The sequence below is a fragment of the Phasianus colchicus genome, chromosome 16 (assembly GCF_987193195.1).
Source record: "Phasianus colchicus chromosome 16, bPhaCol1.hap1.1, whole genome shotgun sequence".
Taxonomy (NCBI): Eukaryota; Metazoa; Chordata; class Aves; order Galliformes; family Phasianidae; genus Phasianus; species Phasianus colchicus.
Genome location: NC_143451.1, coordinates 15,128,086 through 15,143,789, shown reverse-complemented (window position 1 = coordinate 15,143,789; position 15,704 = coordinate 15,128,086). Strand labels below are relative to the sequence as shown.

Below are 15,704 nucleotides of genomic sequence, written 5' to 3'. Positions count from 1 at the left end.
AGCTTCTTACATTTTGCTAATTCTCCTGGATTGGGACAAGCTAGCTGAGTGTAGCTCAAAGCTTGAAAATCATGTGTCTTCTGCAGCACATTCAGCAGTAACTTGGAATTTTATGCATCACAGTTCATTGTAGAGAAAACACATGCTTTGAAGTTGTGAAGAGGAACTTAGTGAAGAGCAATGTATTTTTTTGGATACTTTCCTAACAGTCAAGATTATTCCTACATCTCTGAACATTTTCCAAATTAGTTAATCTATCAGATTAAACTCCCAGGTTGAATTTTTAAAAATATCCTTTAGATTGGATGATTTCAGGTAATTAGCTAGCAATTTACACATAAGTTCTGATGTTCATTATTAGTTGTTATCTTTCTCTGCCATAGAATACTGTGTGACTACAGTGATGAAAGTGCTTAAGCTCAGCCATTTCAGAAGGAAGGAATTAAATGCTTGCTTGGAATGCATAATAGATGAATTAATTGGATGCAAGACATTTTGTTAACTCTGATTAATTACTAGGTAAATGACAACTCAAACACTGCTGGTTCTCCTGGGGAATTGCTCTCTCGCCGCTGTGTCAACCTTCTGAAAACTGCTTTACGACCAGATATGTGGCCAAAGTCAGAACTGAAACTGCAGTGGTTTGATAAGCTGTTAATGACTGTGGTAAGTAACAGTCCAGTTCTTTAGTGCTTTAGGATTCTCTAGCATGTATGTTGACTGGATGCTTGCACAACCGGATATTTAAAATCTCTCTCATTTTTAATTATTATGTATCTGAAACACTAATTTCTTGTGGATTTCAACTTTAAATTGTAAATTGATCTTTATAGCAAAGTGTAGTTGTGAATTTGAAATAAATCTTGGTGGATTTAATGACTAGTTTCATTCAGTATTGTTTCTTGGAAAACTTGGAACTGAATTGCATACACATATTTACAAATAATTTGTGGCTTTGTATTATGGAGTGGAATGGGATGAAGTCAGTGACTGAGAGTAGACATTTGAGCACAAGCCTTTAATGTTTTGGGCTTGAATGTCTGTAGTCATTCTATTGCTTTGCATCTCTTAAATAATTTTCAGTGCTTTTTGTCTTTTCCTACCCACTCACTGCCTCTTCATGTGTGTTCTCTTTAGGAACAGCCCAATCAAGCCAACTTTGCCAACATTTGCACTGGCTTAGAGGTCTTAAGTTTCCTGCTAACCGTACTGCAGCCCCCTGCTATCCTTAGTAGCTTCAAACCCCTGCAGCGAGGCGTGGCAGCTTGTATGACTTGTGGGAACACCAAGGTTTTGAGAGCAGTGCACAGTTTGCTTTCTCGCTTAATGGGTATTTTCCCTACAGAACCAAGTATGTGGTATATTCTTCCTCCTATGTCCTTTATTACTGTGTAACTCAAATGATTAAGAGTGGGGTGAAGACACTGTCTGCAATGTGCTAAAATTCTGTTTTATGATTTCTATATGTAATGGTCTGCTTTAGTTTGCACTTTCAACCTCTGTTTATAAAGAAGCTGAAAATGTAATCATGTGGAATATATTGTTATTCATTGACATAAAAACTTAATAACATGTGGCTGTCCTAAGTTTGGTTCAAGAACTGCATCCTATAATTTCAGTACATTTTTTTACAATTACAGTTTTTCAGCTTCAGAAGTACAATGAGAAAACAGCTTTACTGTTTTGCTGTAACAGTGGAGAGAGTGGCCATATTGCCTACTGTCTTTCTTTATATTCTATGTCTTAATATAAACTAACTGCAGTCAACTTAGAAAAACTTCAGTGCTTTGGATTCTCATCCAAATGAATTATTTGGAATTAGTGGTAGACTTACAGAAAACACATTGGCTGTACAGTCAGGAGGTCATATCAGTGCAGGGTCTGTTGTTGCTGTTTGGTTTATTAGCAAGGTACAGCTCCTGTGGTGGTGCATGTGACTTTCTTATTGGTAACCATTCCTTGCAAGTTCTGTGGCTGATTATTAAAAATAAATGCAAACTCTGTAAACTTTGCAGGTACCTCAAGTGTAGCTTCAAAGTATGAAGAACTGGAGTGCCTTTATGCTGCAGTTGGAAAGGTTATTTATGAAGGACTTACTAATTATGAAAAGGCCACTAACGCTAACCCTTCTCAGCTCTTTGGTAAGTTTCCCACATCTCTAGTAGAAGTATGTGAGTTGGCCTGTTAATTAGTATGATCTCTGTCACTAGCTTGTCTTTTCCATAAGAAAAAATTGAAATCTGCTAATGGTGAAGAGGAAGCTGTGGGAAGCAATTGGAGCTAGCTCATGAGATGAGCTTGGGATGTGTCAGCTATGAAGGAAGGGACTCGGGGTTCATTGCAGTCTGTCCTCTCCTGGTAGTTTGCTTGGGAGCAGTTAGTGGAAGTGGAAACCTGCTGCTGTGCTAGATGGAAGCCATCTGTACTCAAAGTACATAGGAATGAGACACAGCATTGAGATTAACCAAAAGATAAAGTAAAAATAACTGAAAACTTCTTACATGGAAAAAGAAAACCACAACCAGGGCACTACAGAGATACAGTAGAATATTTTAAGAATTATGTGTGAACATGTGTTACCACATTGTACTTTCTTTTTCATTGTATTTGAGATATTATTTATCAATAATAATGATTTGAAAAGTGTAGAAAGTTTTTTTTTTTCTAGATCACAAATTTTCACTACACAAGAAATTCTAAAAATGCTATTTTTTGTTAAGCAAGTGACTGAGTTTTTAGTGTATCCCACTCTGCAATGGTCTTCTTTTCTTGTTATTCGTATCTATTTGACTGGTAGAAAGCTCAGTGATACATGACAGTGACATATTGGAATCATTCAGTCTGGCCCAGAACTGGTTGTGTTGGTAATACAGATCTCAAATTGCACAGTTCTGGGAAACTTGCTGATTTAAATGGCAAATGTCCTTCACTGTTCTACTCTGCGGTCTGTGCAGATTGTTGTAATTTGGCTTGGGAACAGCCTATTTGTCAGGTGTCAGGATGTGCTTCGGGACAAACTCACCCACAAAGATGCTTTTTACCCTTTGTCCAGAGCTTGTTTAAAAGAAACACTACAGTCTAACCTTCAAGTGGGGCAAATCTTTTTAATTCTGTGTTTAAGAAGCTTTGTGTGCTACATTTCATGCATTCCCAAAGCGTGCCAAAGCTAGCTGTTCTGTAGGTTCATTTTTTCAGCCTAGTATTTGTAACTTGGACAGTCCCACGCCTTTCCATGATAGCACAGTGAGAGCACTGCCCCATGTTCTTTATCAGAAAGAGCACATGTGCACTGAAAGCCTCTGTCCTACTCATATTGTGCTCAATTAAAGTTTTGCTTCCGTTGCTGTTGTTTTTATCAATAGGTACTTTAATGATTCTGAAATCTGCATGCAGTAACAATCCCAGCTATATTGACAGATTGATTTCGGTTTTCATGCGATCTCTGCAGAAGATGGTCAGGGAACACTTAAACCCACAGGCTACAGCAGGAGCAGCAGAAACAAGCACAGGTATTCCATTACATGCTTTAATGATGATAGTGATTAGGAACGTTGTAAAGTATTAAAATCTCTTAATCCTAAGGGGATTCAAATGACTTGGTAGAGTTTTCTGTCCATATTTAAAATGACAAGAGAATTAGTGATAAATATTGCTGAAGTACTGAAGGATAAAGATGCACTTTGAGTTCCTGTGCCAGCTTAAGACGTGAGCTGCAATGAGTGGTTTGTGAATACTTGAGCTATGGCATATGTATAAAAATAGTGAACTTTTTCCAGAGTTGATGGTATTCAATGGAGAGAAGCTGACAAGCAACAGAGGCACTGCTTGTGAAATAAATTTGCTGAAGCTGATGTCTTTGTTTTTTTCCTAAAATAGCATCTTTTTCAGTATGTACAGTTCTATCATCAAATGAATTGTGTCATGAGTCGTTGAAAAACTTAGATGTTCCTATAGAAAGAACTACTAGAGAATGCTGTTATTTATGAATGAATAAGCTACTGAAGAAAATAATTATGAAGAAATGCAGCCATTACATTTCCAGACTATATTTAGTCAAGTAGATTTAAACCTTGCAAATTTTTCAAACAATGAGAACATTATTAAAGTTGACTGATGAGAAAGGCAGGAAATTAACAGAGCCAGATAGGTATGCTGCATCATTGAGCATTTCTTTCACAAGTTTAATTGCAGTGTTTAGGTATTGGAGTTCTGTAACATCTTTCTGCAAAGCTTTATGGGCATGAAGCCTCACAGACCTGCTCTTTGGGTTCTAAGTGGGTGATTTCTGTTTATTTATTTACTTATGAACAACTCTGTGTCCCTGGTTGCTTAAGATTGGAAAGTGATAACTCTGAAAATGTTATTTCTATTTCTAGAGATCTATGTCCAGGCAACAGATTTCATTTCTTGCCACATTTGAAATTACAGTGGCTTTTCTTGGAGATGTTTTTGCTAGGCATTTCAGGCATGTATATGCAATTGTAATGGTTTTTTGCATTCACAGCAGGTACAAGTGAACTGGTAATGCTGAGCCTGGATCTTGTGAAAACTCGCCTGGCTGTGATGAGCATGGAAATGAGGAAAAATTTTATACAAGCTATTCTAACATCTCTAATTGAAAAATCTACTGATGCAAAAATTCTTCGTGCAGTGGTAAAAATTGTTGAAGAGTGGGTGAAGAACAATTCCCCAATGGCAGCTAATCAGGTAAATTGCGAAGGAGAAAATCATGACCATGCTCAGATACTGAATACGTGCAAGTTATAATTCATCACATATTGGCAAGGAAGATTGCAAGGACCTGTTACGTGAACTAATGTACCCTCTGTGAGGTTTGGAATATTTTGAATCCCATGTGAAAGTACCAAGAGTTAAAGATGTTCAGCGTGTTACAGACTTCTGTTAGGTGTTTTGCCTAGAATGTGGTTTAAATAAAGGTTTAAAATGTTTCACATCGACTTGGATAGAGCATCCTTCAGGGGGAGGGTGCCTCTAACACTGGTTTAAGTCATGTTATTCTTATAACATTTTGCAACCTCCTCAGCTGGCTGTATTTTGTATCAGTTAGAGTTGAGCACTTGACAATCTGGTGCTTTATAAAGGGACCTACATTTTTAAAAATATATATTAAATTTTTGTAACCATCTAAACACTTGAACCTATATTTACCTGCTGTAGGGAACCTGCTTTAGCAGGGGGTTGGACTTGGTGATCTCCAGAGGCTCCTTCCAACCTCTTCAATTCTATGATTCTGTGATTTAGCTGTAATTCTAAAATTCTCTAGCTTATGTTAGAAGGATAAACGTGTGAGTGTCTTTTCTTTTTAAGAACGATGACCTTCTAACAAGCTATCTTTCAATACTTCAGGAGTGAAAGAGTGATTAAAAATGGTAGCTGAGATGTACTTAGAATATGCCAGTTCTGTGCCTGTTTTAAGATGAACTGACAGAATTAATCATGTTTTCTTTTAACACAGACACCTACTCTCCGGGAGAAGTCCATTTTACTGGTGAAAATGATGACCTACATTGAAAAGCGTTTTCCAGAAGACCTTGAATTGAATGCCCAGTTCTTAGACCTTGTTAACTATGTCTATAGGTAATTATAGCAATTAATCATTTATTTCAGCTTATTGGTTCATAATTTGTACTGTATATGACCTTTATAACATACCATCAATCTCTTTAGGTTTGAATTAAATGATTTTTTTAAGATTCAGAATCAGTTCATGTTTCTGGAAGCACAAGACATATTTACTGAAGGAAGTTTTGAAATAGATAATACTTAGAAAGTATTCTGGTTTTGGATCTGCCACAGTACCTCCTCTACCAAGGTATTAGGGTGTACTTGTAGCTGCTTGTATATTTAATACTGTGGTGAAACCTAAAATCTGTCTCTGCTTTTATATCAATAGAGTATAAAAATTGTTCTTCTTGGAAATGTATTGTAAAATGCACTCTCAGGAGATTTTCTTAGCAAGCTAAGCAATTGGGTTCTGTAATGTGATAAAAGAATCAGAACAGTAGTGTATCAAGAAATGCCAGCTGTGTTATTTTGTGCTAATGGTTTATGTTGTTGCAGCTGTTTGCTGCCATTCTGTTTACTGGTTAATGTGCAAAGCTGTGGTGTACTCAGAAATTTGTATCAATGAATGTTACTTTGCATTTCCAACAGGTACAGATGTGGCCAAAGTTGATACCATTTCACAATTTGGGCAATTGGAATGTTATCCTAGAAGAGTTTGTGATAATTCGGGGGTGGTTTTCTATCAGGCAGCAATGTTTTCTTTGCTGTTTCCCTCAGAACACTACACTTGGATGCATGCCACCCTACGTAGCCTTCCATTTCCCATCACCTCCCTTGATTTTTGTATGTTATCTGCAAAAAATGGAAGGCTTCTCTTTCTAATACCTGTAATTTCACCTGTATTTCTTTTAGGGATGAGAATCTTTCTGGGAGTGAACTTACTGCTAAGCTTGAGCCAGCATTTCTCTCAGGTCTGCGCTGCGCCCAGCCACTGATACGAGCCAAATTTTTTGAGGTCTTTGACAATTCTATGAAACGCCGTGTTTATGAGCGCCTGCTTTATGTGACGTGCTCTCAAAACTGGGAAGCAATGGGAAATCACTTCTGGATAAAACAGTGCATTGAGGTAGGGAAAGTATCTTCTCAGAAATACAATTAGAATTCTAGAAATATGTTGGTCATGGACTTCAAATTGATGTCAATGAAATCAAATAAAGATGAAACTGTATTATTGTATTTACTGAACAAATATGACAGGAGTACCTTGGACACATTGCAACTCTTGCTGATAGGTATGAATCTGTAGAGAGATTCTCTTAGAAATACTGCAGTAAAATGTCTGTTTCAAAAGCCTCTTTGCTTTTTAATGTCTCAGCTCCTGTTGGCTGTGTGTGAGAGAAATACTACGATCGGGACGAGTTGTCAGGGTGCAATGTTGCCCTCTATCACCAATGTGATCAACCTGGCTGACAGTCACGATAGAGCAGCATTTGCTATGGTAACCCACGTCAAACAAGAGCCTCGGGAAAGGGAGAACAGTGAATCCAAAGAGGAGGTAATTACAGAAAACATTGTGGGAAAATATAACTTCTTAACAAAGAAATCTCTTCCTCATTTCACATCCAAAAAAATTGGAGAATGTGCTCCAAAGATGATGTACAGAGCCTGTTCTTTGTACCTTGTTTGTGGTGCATTGTTTTCACCTGTTCCCTAGAACTTGTATCATTCATTTAGCCCTTTCTTAATGCAGCACTCTAGCAGTTCTGCTTCTGCACCTGAACAACTAACTGCAGACCCAGAATAGGTTGATTAGAGGAGTACTTTGCATAGGGAAAAAAAGTAAAAGTAGTTATAAAATACCTTCGTGCTTTGAGTTGTTTGCTTCTGTATAGGATGTGGAAATTGACATTGAATTGGCGCCAGGAGATCAGACCAGCACACCCAAAACTAAGGAACTTTCAGAGAAGGACATTGGAAATCAGCTGCACATGCTGACCAACCGGCACGACAAATTTCTCGACTCTCTTCGTGAAGTGAAGGTTGGTTCTCTGTAGTTGCTTTCCTGATGAATCATTTTGATACTGAAATCTCCTGGCTGACCTTCTTATCTTCTGTTTCTGAGTATTGTTTTTAAACTTATTTTTTTTTATATGGAAAACTCGTAGAATCTGATGTAATTTCTTAATTGTGTTGTTTAAAAAAATCTGTAAGCGTTTGCTTAATTACTACTGGCTGCTGCATCCCTCTCCTACAAAGATGAAATTTCTTCCTGCTATATTTCAACACTAAAGAAAGTGGTGATGGCAAAGACAGAGCACAAAGTCATAAGTGCATCAGCATCTTGTGTTTAAATAATTTATAAGAAGGTAATTTTAGCTGAAAGTTATTTTGAAGTAATTTTCACAGTGGTAACAGTTTTAAACAAGTAATTCTGTCATTTCTACTACCAAATAGTTGTCAACTTTTTTTTCCTTTTTCCTTCCTTGTTTCTTTTTTAACTAGTTACAGTGATGAAGCAAAGTCTTGATCAACATGAAAATAACATTAAATTAATTTTACTGTAGTTTTCATTGCTGAAAGAAACATTTTGATATGTTGGAAAAGGCATTTATGTCACTGCTCAGACACTATACAACTGAACTGTTCTTCATTGCTGTTAATTTTAATTTCTTTTCTAGACTGGAGCACTGCTGAGTGCCTTTGTTCAGTTGTGTCATATTTCTACACCATTAGCAGAGAAGACTTGGATCCAGCTTTTCTCACGACTCTGGAAGATCTTGTCTGACAGACAACAACATGTGAGAATCTCCCTCTTGTAATAAACTCTGTTGTAAATGACTGGTGCCCCAGAAAAATGCGTAGTAAATGGCTTATTCACTTGCTTTGAGAAGTTTGCCATTTTGTGTGTCTGCTTCAGTCCGTCTCCATCAATACATCTTTTAAAAGAAGCAGGGTCCTTCCTTTTACTAAGAGAATGACACATCAAATGATGCTATATTAAATTAGCAAAGTTCTGAATCCGAATTCTATAATATTTAACTCTTCATTAAGATTTGTCTGTCCTTATCTTTCCTTCCAGGCTCTAGCAGGTGAAATAAGCCCTTTCTTGTGCAGTGGGAGCCATCAAGTGCAGCGTGATTGCCAGCCGAGCGCACTGAACTGCTTTGTGGAAGCCATGTCTCAGTGTGTGCCTCCCATTCCCATCAGGCCGTGTGTCCTGAAGTACCTGGGGAAAACTCACAACCTCTGGTTTCGTTCTACGCTGATGCTGGAACATCAAGCGTTTGAAAAAGGACTGAGCTTACAAATTAAGCCCAAACAGACAACGGAATTTTATGAGCAGGAAAGCATAACTCCTCCTCAGCAGGTGAGGTGTTACACTGACGTACCTTATGAAATGTGGAGAGAAAAACGTGGTGGCAATGCAGTGCAACAGCCCTGCTTTAGAAATCTTTGTATTTAGAAACTTGTTGAAAGAGTGTTCATTTTTAGTTCAGCTAAAATGAACAAATTCTTGGCCTTGGGTGTTTTGAACAGGTTTGCAATATTGATTACTTTGTATCTTGCCTGCTTCTCATACCTTTCTTTCAACTGGCTTTGAAATTCCTGTATTTTTCTCTTGATCTTTCTTTCCATTCTGCTTTTGTGAGTAACTCTCTGCAGCACTGTAGAACTAGATCAGCCCCTTTCTGCTCCTTACCTTAAGTCTCATGTGGAATCTCACGTGCCTGCTGCCTCACTCTCCCTCAAAGGGAGTATGCTTTCCCTAACAAGTCATGTCTGTGGGTTCGTGACCTTAAGAAGTTATTAGCTGAATAAAACTGAGTTGTCTGTAAACAGACTGCAGAGAAACATGTGCTCAATGTTCTAGGAAATACTGGATTCCCTTGCTGAGCTCTACTCTCTGTTACAAGAGGAGGATATGTGGGCTGGACTGTGGCAGAAGCGCTGTAAATTCCCGGAGACAGCAACAGCTATTGCCTATGAACAGCATGGCTTCTTTGAACAGGTATGCTCTTGATATTGGAGACAGTCTGGGTAGTTCTACTGGTAGGATGAGTTTTATGGACAGAGGGAAAATAAACTGAGTAGGAATGTAGGAAACTTCAGTTATCTAAAGTAGTAAGTAGAGCTTCTCTTCTGGCTAAATTAATAGTTGAAGGCCATGTAATACGTAGATGAGATGAGTTTTTTGAGTACATGTATCAGCTTTTATCACATTTGTAAAGCTACAAAATAATGACTATTTCAGAAACAAGCTGCTGATGGTTTTCCTTTCTATTTAAAATGCGCTTTTTTTTTTTGAAGTAAATATTGAGCTAATGTGTGTACAGCTAATGGAGAAATGAATCACTATGAATTTTATTTAGGCCCAAGAAACTTATGAAAAAGCAATGGAAAAGGCTAAAAAAGAACATGAACGGAACAATGCTTCCCCTTCCATCTTTCCTGAGTATCAGCTCTGGGAGGATCACTGGATTCGGTAAGACTTCAAAGCTGATGAAGCATTGCTACCCTGCAATGGAGGATACTCACCTGGTTTAAAGCTTTAGTGGCTAGCACACACTTCACTCAGACCTTTTAAAATATGGGGGAAAGTTAAGGGAAAAAAAAACAACCTACTTTTATACTCCCTTATGAGACCCTCATAATTTACATGTGTGAAGATTGGTAAGAATGTAATTTGATACTAGTGGAATCAGACAGGAACAAAAATTTGTTTTTCTTATTTAAAACTGCTGTTATAGTAGACAGAAAATGCAGCTTTTGTCTTCTCACATAACTGGTAATAAATCCTCCCACCTGGGTAAAATATCTGCAGTGCTTGCAGAGCAGTTCATGGAGAATCAAATATGTTGATAATCTAATACAAAGCTTAAGGATGCTTTTATTGATTATTATTATTATTGTTGGTAAATAAACTTACAGTGGTTTTGATTTTCTTAGTTGCTCCAAAGAATTGAACCAGTGGGAACCTTTGACGGAATATGGGCAGTCAAAAGGCCATATAAATCCTTACCTGGTACTGGAATGTGCATGGAGGGTCTCAAACTGGACTGCTATGAAGGAGGCTCTGGTGCAGGTGAGTGAGGGCTTTCTGTGTTCATGTTTAGTTTAATTAGGGCTTATTGAACCACAGACTGCTTTGAATTGGAAGGGAACAGAGATCCATTCAGAGCAGGCCTAAATAGATCAGGCTACCTTGTCTGGTAGGGTTCTGGCATCCCAGGGGTTGATGTGCCACAGGCCTTCTGGACGTGTTTTTCACCTTCAGGAGAAGAGATGTGCTCTTCTTGTTACATACTGGTTTAGAAAATAGCACTGTACGTAGCTTTTGTTTGAAACTAAGGAAATTGTGTGTAGCAAGTGGAACAGTTGTCTTCCTCATTTGGTAAGGGATAGAATTCATTGTTTGTACTTTCCTGCTATTGACCTTCCTGATTCATTATAGAGCTCATTATTGTATTCTGCTTGTAATTCATTTTGCTGAACAGCATGCATTTGTAAAACATTTAACCTTCCCTTTGTCCTTTCCTGGATTTTACTCATGAGACTGTGCATTCAGTGCATCTGTTTGCCTGGAGAATGAGTCTGTCTGCCTAAGGAATGAGTGCTCCATGAAGGTCTGCCTGGTACAGGAGGGTTTGAAGGCAGGAGGCACACAGTGTAAAATAACATTTCAAAAGATGAAAATCTCCAAGTTCTTTTTTCTTTCCCAGTATCCATAAACATATTTTTCTGTGTGAGTGTAAATGAAGTTTAAGTGGCCAGAGAAACATGCTTGGAAAGTCCATGATTTTTGAGAAGATGCCACAAAAATCACACAGGTAGATATTTTTTCATGAGATCAAATTGGGAGCTCTTCCACATGCAAAAGGGAGGGGAAAAAAAAAGGCCATCTTTAGATAAATTCATCCTTTCCCTCTTAGGCATCTTTTCCCCACTGTTTTGTGAACCATCCTGTGAGAATCAGCTCATATTATTGTTCCTGAAGCTGCTGGAAGATATCAGGCCTACTTCTCATAGTTGTTGTCTGTGGTTAGTTAAGGCAGAAACACAGATCAGATGCAGTACTGAAGTCTGAAGGGTGAGAATTCTGCATTAAATTCATTGTGACAACTTATTCTGCCATGGTAGATACACCCAATTGTGGTTTTCCTTTCCTTTCTTCAAAATGAGACTGAAAATTCCAGTCACATTTTTTTAATGTTCATTCCTTTGCAATGCTGGTTATATAGGTACGTGCAGTCACTGTTTTGCTTTAAAGACTAAACAGTGAAAAGTGGAAAAGCTGTTTAATTAATTTAAGGCAGTGCTTTTTTTAGAACCTAAATTAAGGGTGTCCAACCATTACAGCATTTGAAATTGAATTTTCCCACGCTTGTAGTACTGATGGTTGGAATGAAGCAGTTGCCTCTAAGGATGCATTTTAGCATTTATCAGTTCACATGGAGCCAAATGCATAAGTAGCAAGTGTACTGCAGCTGCAGAAATGATCTAATGGGTGATATTTGCATTTTAATTAACTTCTTTTGCTCTTTAAAAAATTGCTTTTTATGTATAAGTATGCAACTCTACCGACTAATTATAGGAACTGTTATTTGAAAAACCTTTGAAGCCTAAAATAAGAACTCTATTGTGCAGTGTATCTTAAACCTTGAGTTCGACCAGAATGAAATAGATGATGTCTGACAGGGTCTGGTTTTGGAAATGGGTTTGAGTAGAAGCAACAACCACAAGTAGCTGCTGATGTGCTGTAGTGGCAGTTATATCAAATGAGGTATTTTCAGTAATGGGGCCTTCACTAATTGGAGGAAATGCTGCTGAAGTCGTAAATGGAGCTTCTGTGACTTCACTTGGATTCCCTTAAAAGATGTGTCAGGACACGTGTTTGTATAAATACTAGGATGTGAGGAGTGGTGCTGCTATACTCACTGCTCCAATTCTGATGGATTCTGTGGCTGTTCTTTAAAACTCGACTTTGAAAAACTTATTTTAAATGTACTATTATGTGAATCTCTGCAGTGATCCCTGGGTCAGAAGAGGGTCAGAAAAGAAGGCAAATATGAATCAGCTTCCATAAATCTTAGTGAAACGCTTTGAATGATCTACCTATTTAAGCTGAGCTATTAAAATACCATGTGGCCTTTGATAGGACCCAAGACTCATTTCCATGTGCTCACATTGCCGTTGTGTTTAATGATCCAGTAGATAATGTAGTAAAAAAGAGATGATTTTCACTGTGTGAGTGTAAGGTTGGTACCTGGCAGTTTCTCTTTGCAGTCTCAGGCGTAAAAGGCAGTCGGGGATAAGCAGAAATAACAGTTGTAATGGTTAAGGTGCAGTACATCAACAGGAAGATAATGTGGAGGGATTTCTGTAAAATCAGGATTTCCTTGCTAGGCAATTCGAGTGCTTTGCCATTTTTAGTTGCTGTTTTTTTTCTGCTGGTCCGAGATTTTAAAGAAAATGGTTTAAAATTATTTTAATCATTTTAGTACTGCCACCTGACTGTGCACCTACATTTAGAAATGGTTTTGATGTCATTGGGAAGGCAACGTGTAGATGATTTAAAAAGAAAAATCATCTGTTTATTCTGATAAACTTAGCAGGCAGTTGGGAAGTATAATGCTGGCATGACGTGCTGACAGATAGGGATGGTATCCTTCTAAGTGAGATGCTGATGTTCTCGTTCTGGACCCCCTGAAGCATTTCGGGGGCAGTAGACCCTCTGCTGAGAAGCACTCATTTTCTTGCAGGGTGAACTGGTTGGCAGAGAGCTTCGTGCTCCTTCCTACAGGACTGCTTTCAGCTTGCCCAGCTGCACCTCGGCTGCCAGCAGCGTGCCCTGAGCAGGTTGTGTGCAGCACCTCTGCTCTTGTGCTGAGCTGGCAATTTCTTTGCTAGCCTACCCATAATTGTTAGAGCCTGAGTTCCTCTTATGACAAATTGTGGTAATTTAGTCTGATATTTGTAGAAATCAGGCAGTTTTTAAACAAAATAGGGAACCCGAGTGTTCAAGAAGTCTTTAGAAAATGCATCAGAAAAGTCCGTGTTTAAGCATGAGTAATCTTTACCAGACCTTCTGTTTCATGACCAGGTGGAGTTGAGTTGTCCCAAAGAAATGGCTTGGAAAGTGAACATGTACAGAGGGTACTTAGCAATCTGCCACCCTGAGGAGCAGCAGCTGAACTTCATTGAGCGCCTGGTGGAGATGGCGAGCAGCCTGGCCATTCGGGAGTGGCGAAGGCTTCCCCACGTGGTGTCCCATGTCCACACTCCCCTCCTCCAGGTAAGGACTGAAAGCTTGTGTTATCAGTTGTGTTCTGATAGCAGGCTTCAGGTGGTAACTGAGGGTGTGAAATATTTTACTGTCTAATGCTGATTGGTTTCTCCTAGTTATCTTTGTTAAAATTGCAGAATTGCATATTGAGGGGGGTTACTTGGAAAGTTTATGGTTCACCTGAACGTGTTCTGTTTGTGGTGTATTGATGGGCCTATGTAAAAACTGACAAATAGCTCAGCCTTCTTTATGGGCTAATGCACCATGCACTGCAGCACTTGGAGTGCTTGACCATTTAATGGCTTTTAAAGTGTGTTCCATTTGGAGGTATAGTATTATATTATAATACTTGTGGGAATGTTAAAATATCTTCCAAAGTAAAGCAACAGGGAATGGCATTAGGAAGGAGTCTCATCTCTGAATTACGTGATGCTTCTGATTAGACATGGAGAGGAAGAGAGTGTGGATTGTACCAGATGAACTAATGTGTACTTCAGAGCTTCAAGCATTGGTCTTCAGCTTTATGGAACGCCTGGCTAGGTCATTTGGCAGGCTCTGATTGGTATTGCCTTAAAATCTTTGCAGTAATGTTGTACAAAGAATGCTTAATACGTTGCTTCACTGATGGGAGGGCTTTGGGGTCACTGCTCCCTGCATCCCATCTGATGCCAGCTGCAGGAAAGAAAATGTCTTTGGTCTGAGTGGGAGACCGTACTCCAGTAATTCCCCTTGTCTTCGTGTGGCTGCATACCTTCCAAATTTAGCTGTGCTGATTGAAAAGGTTACTGCTTCCAACTAATTGGCTCATTTTAATTCCAATACGTTACAGAGCACTTGTGAGAGTAAGTCAGCTGGAAGACTTGAGACAGCAGTAACCTTTGTCAGGGGCATTTTGCTGAATTGAGAAGGAACAGATCGCTTACATCAGAAGAGGTTGGAGCCCTGTGGCCTTTCTTTGGGATCTGAAAGAGATCTGTATGCTCTCTGGGCAAGAAAAATGGGCAAAGCAAGCGTGAAGGTTTGAGAGGAGCTTAATCATGAAGTCGGGGTGGCATTCTGGCAGTGAAGCTGTGAGCTGCTCTCAGAATAAACGAGAGGCAGTCTGTTAGTTGTGAGTTACAAGAACTTTGAAAAGAAACAATAATGAAACTGAACAGCAGCACAAAAAGCACACGGAGCACAGCACCAGCTCGTCTCTACTGGCTTCTTTCAGGATTATTTAGAATAGAAGTTTGTAACTTGAACTTCATACTAGCCTATAAAATATCTGTGCTGTGTTGACTGGATCTTTTCCAGCACTGATGTGTAAAGAAAGCCTTGTGTCTGTACTGGAATCCTCGACTTAGAAAGGATGGGTGTCTTTCCAGTTGAGTAACTCAGTGTGTACGAAGAGGATGGGCAAAGCTAACGTTTTTTTGTGTGTGTGCCATTTTTTACTTTTTTCTTAACTCTGTCATCCATTTCTATGGGAAGGCAGCTACTTCTGAGTCCTAAAAATGTTTTTCTCTCATAAGAGGATGTCTATATTCTGTTTCTCTAAGGAAGTATGATTGGAATAAGGGAAGTAGATGTCTTTTCTTTCATCCTTGCTGAACAGGTCCTTAGTGCTTGTTTTTACCATATTTTAGACGTAATTATTAAATGTTACAAGACAAATAATGTACTTTTTCCAGCATTTAAGTGTAAATTGGTTTGCAGATACTGTGCACCAGATAGATGTTTATTTTTGCTTTCAATCTTACTTCTTCAGGCAAATTGGCAGTGCAGTTTTAAAAAAGAGATGTTCAAATTCTGGGTGTTTAGTCCTATTCCTTGACTCAGCCGTTACTGAGAATCCACTGAGAAAGTTGGGGGAAAAGAGTTGGTTCTCAAACTGGCAGGAAAAGCTTGGAAG

The 15,704-nt window shown here is 38.7% G+C and overlaps 1 protein-coding gene across 5 annotated transcripts in view; it reads left to right on the top strand.

Annotated features, from left to right (window-relative positions):
• The window catches only part of TRRAP (transformation/transcription domain associated protein), a 75,460-nt gene that overhangs the window by 33,768 nt on the left and 25,988 nt on the right, over positions 1 to 15,704 (top strand). For all 5 annotated transcript variants that reach the window (XM_031606868.2, XM_031606866.2, XM_031606867.2 and 2 more), the window contains exons 43-57: positions 520 to 666; positions 1,138 to 1,351; positions 2,016 to 2,141; positions 3,363 to 3,509; positions 4,505 to 4,707; positions 5,477 to 5,598; positions 6,439 to 6,652; positions 6,902 to 7,081; positions 7,419 to 7,565; positions 8,205 to 8,324; positions 8,606 to 8,893; positions 9,398 to 9,535; positions 9,897 to 10,009; positions 10,474 to 10,609; positions 13,628 to 13,819. In XM_031606868.2, coding sequence (XP_031462728.2) covers positions 520 to 666; positions 1,138 to 1,351; positions 2,016 to 2,141; positions 3,363 to 3,509; positions 4,505 to 4,707; positions 5,477 to 5,598; positions 6,439 to 6,652; positions 6,902 to 7,081; positions 7,419 to 7,565; positions 8,205 to 8,324; positions 8,606 to 8,893; positions 9,398 to 9,535; positions 9,897 to 10,009; positions 10,474 to 10,609; positions 13,628 to 13,819 — 2,487 coding nt within the window. The remainder of the gene's footprint in view (positions 1 to 519; positions 667 to 1,137; positions 1,352 to 2,015; positions 2,142 to 3,362; positions 3,510 to 4,504; positions 4,708 to 5,476; positions 5,599 to 6,438; positions 6,653 to 6,901; positions 7,082 to 7,418; positions 7,566 to 8,204; positions 8,325 to 8,605; positions 8,894 to 9,397; positions 9,536 to 9,896; positions 10,010 to 10,473; positions 10,610 to 13,627; positions 13,820 to 15,704) is intronic.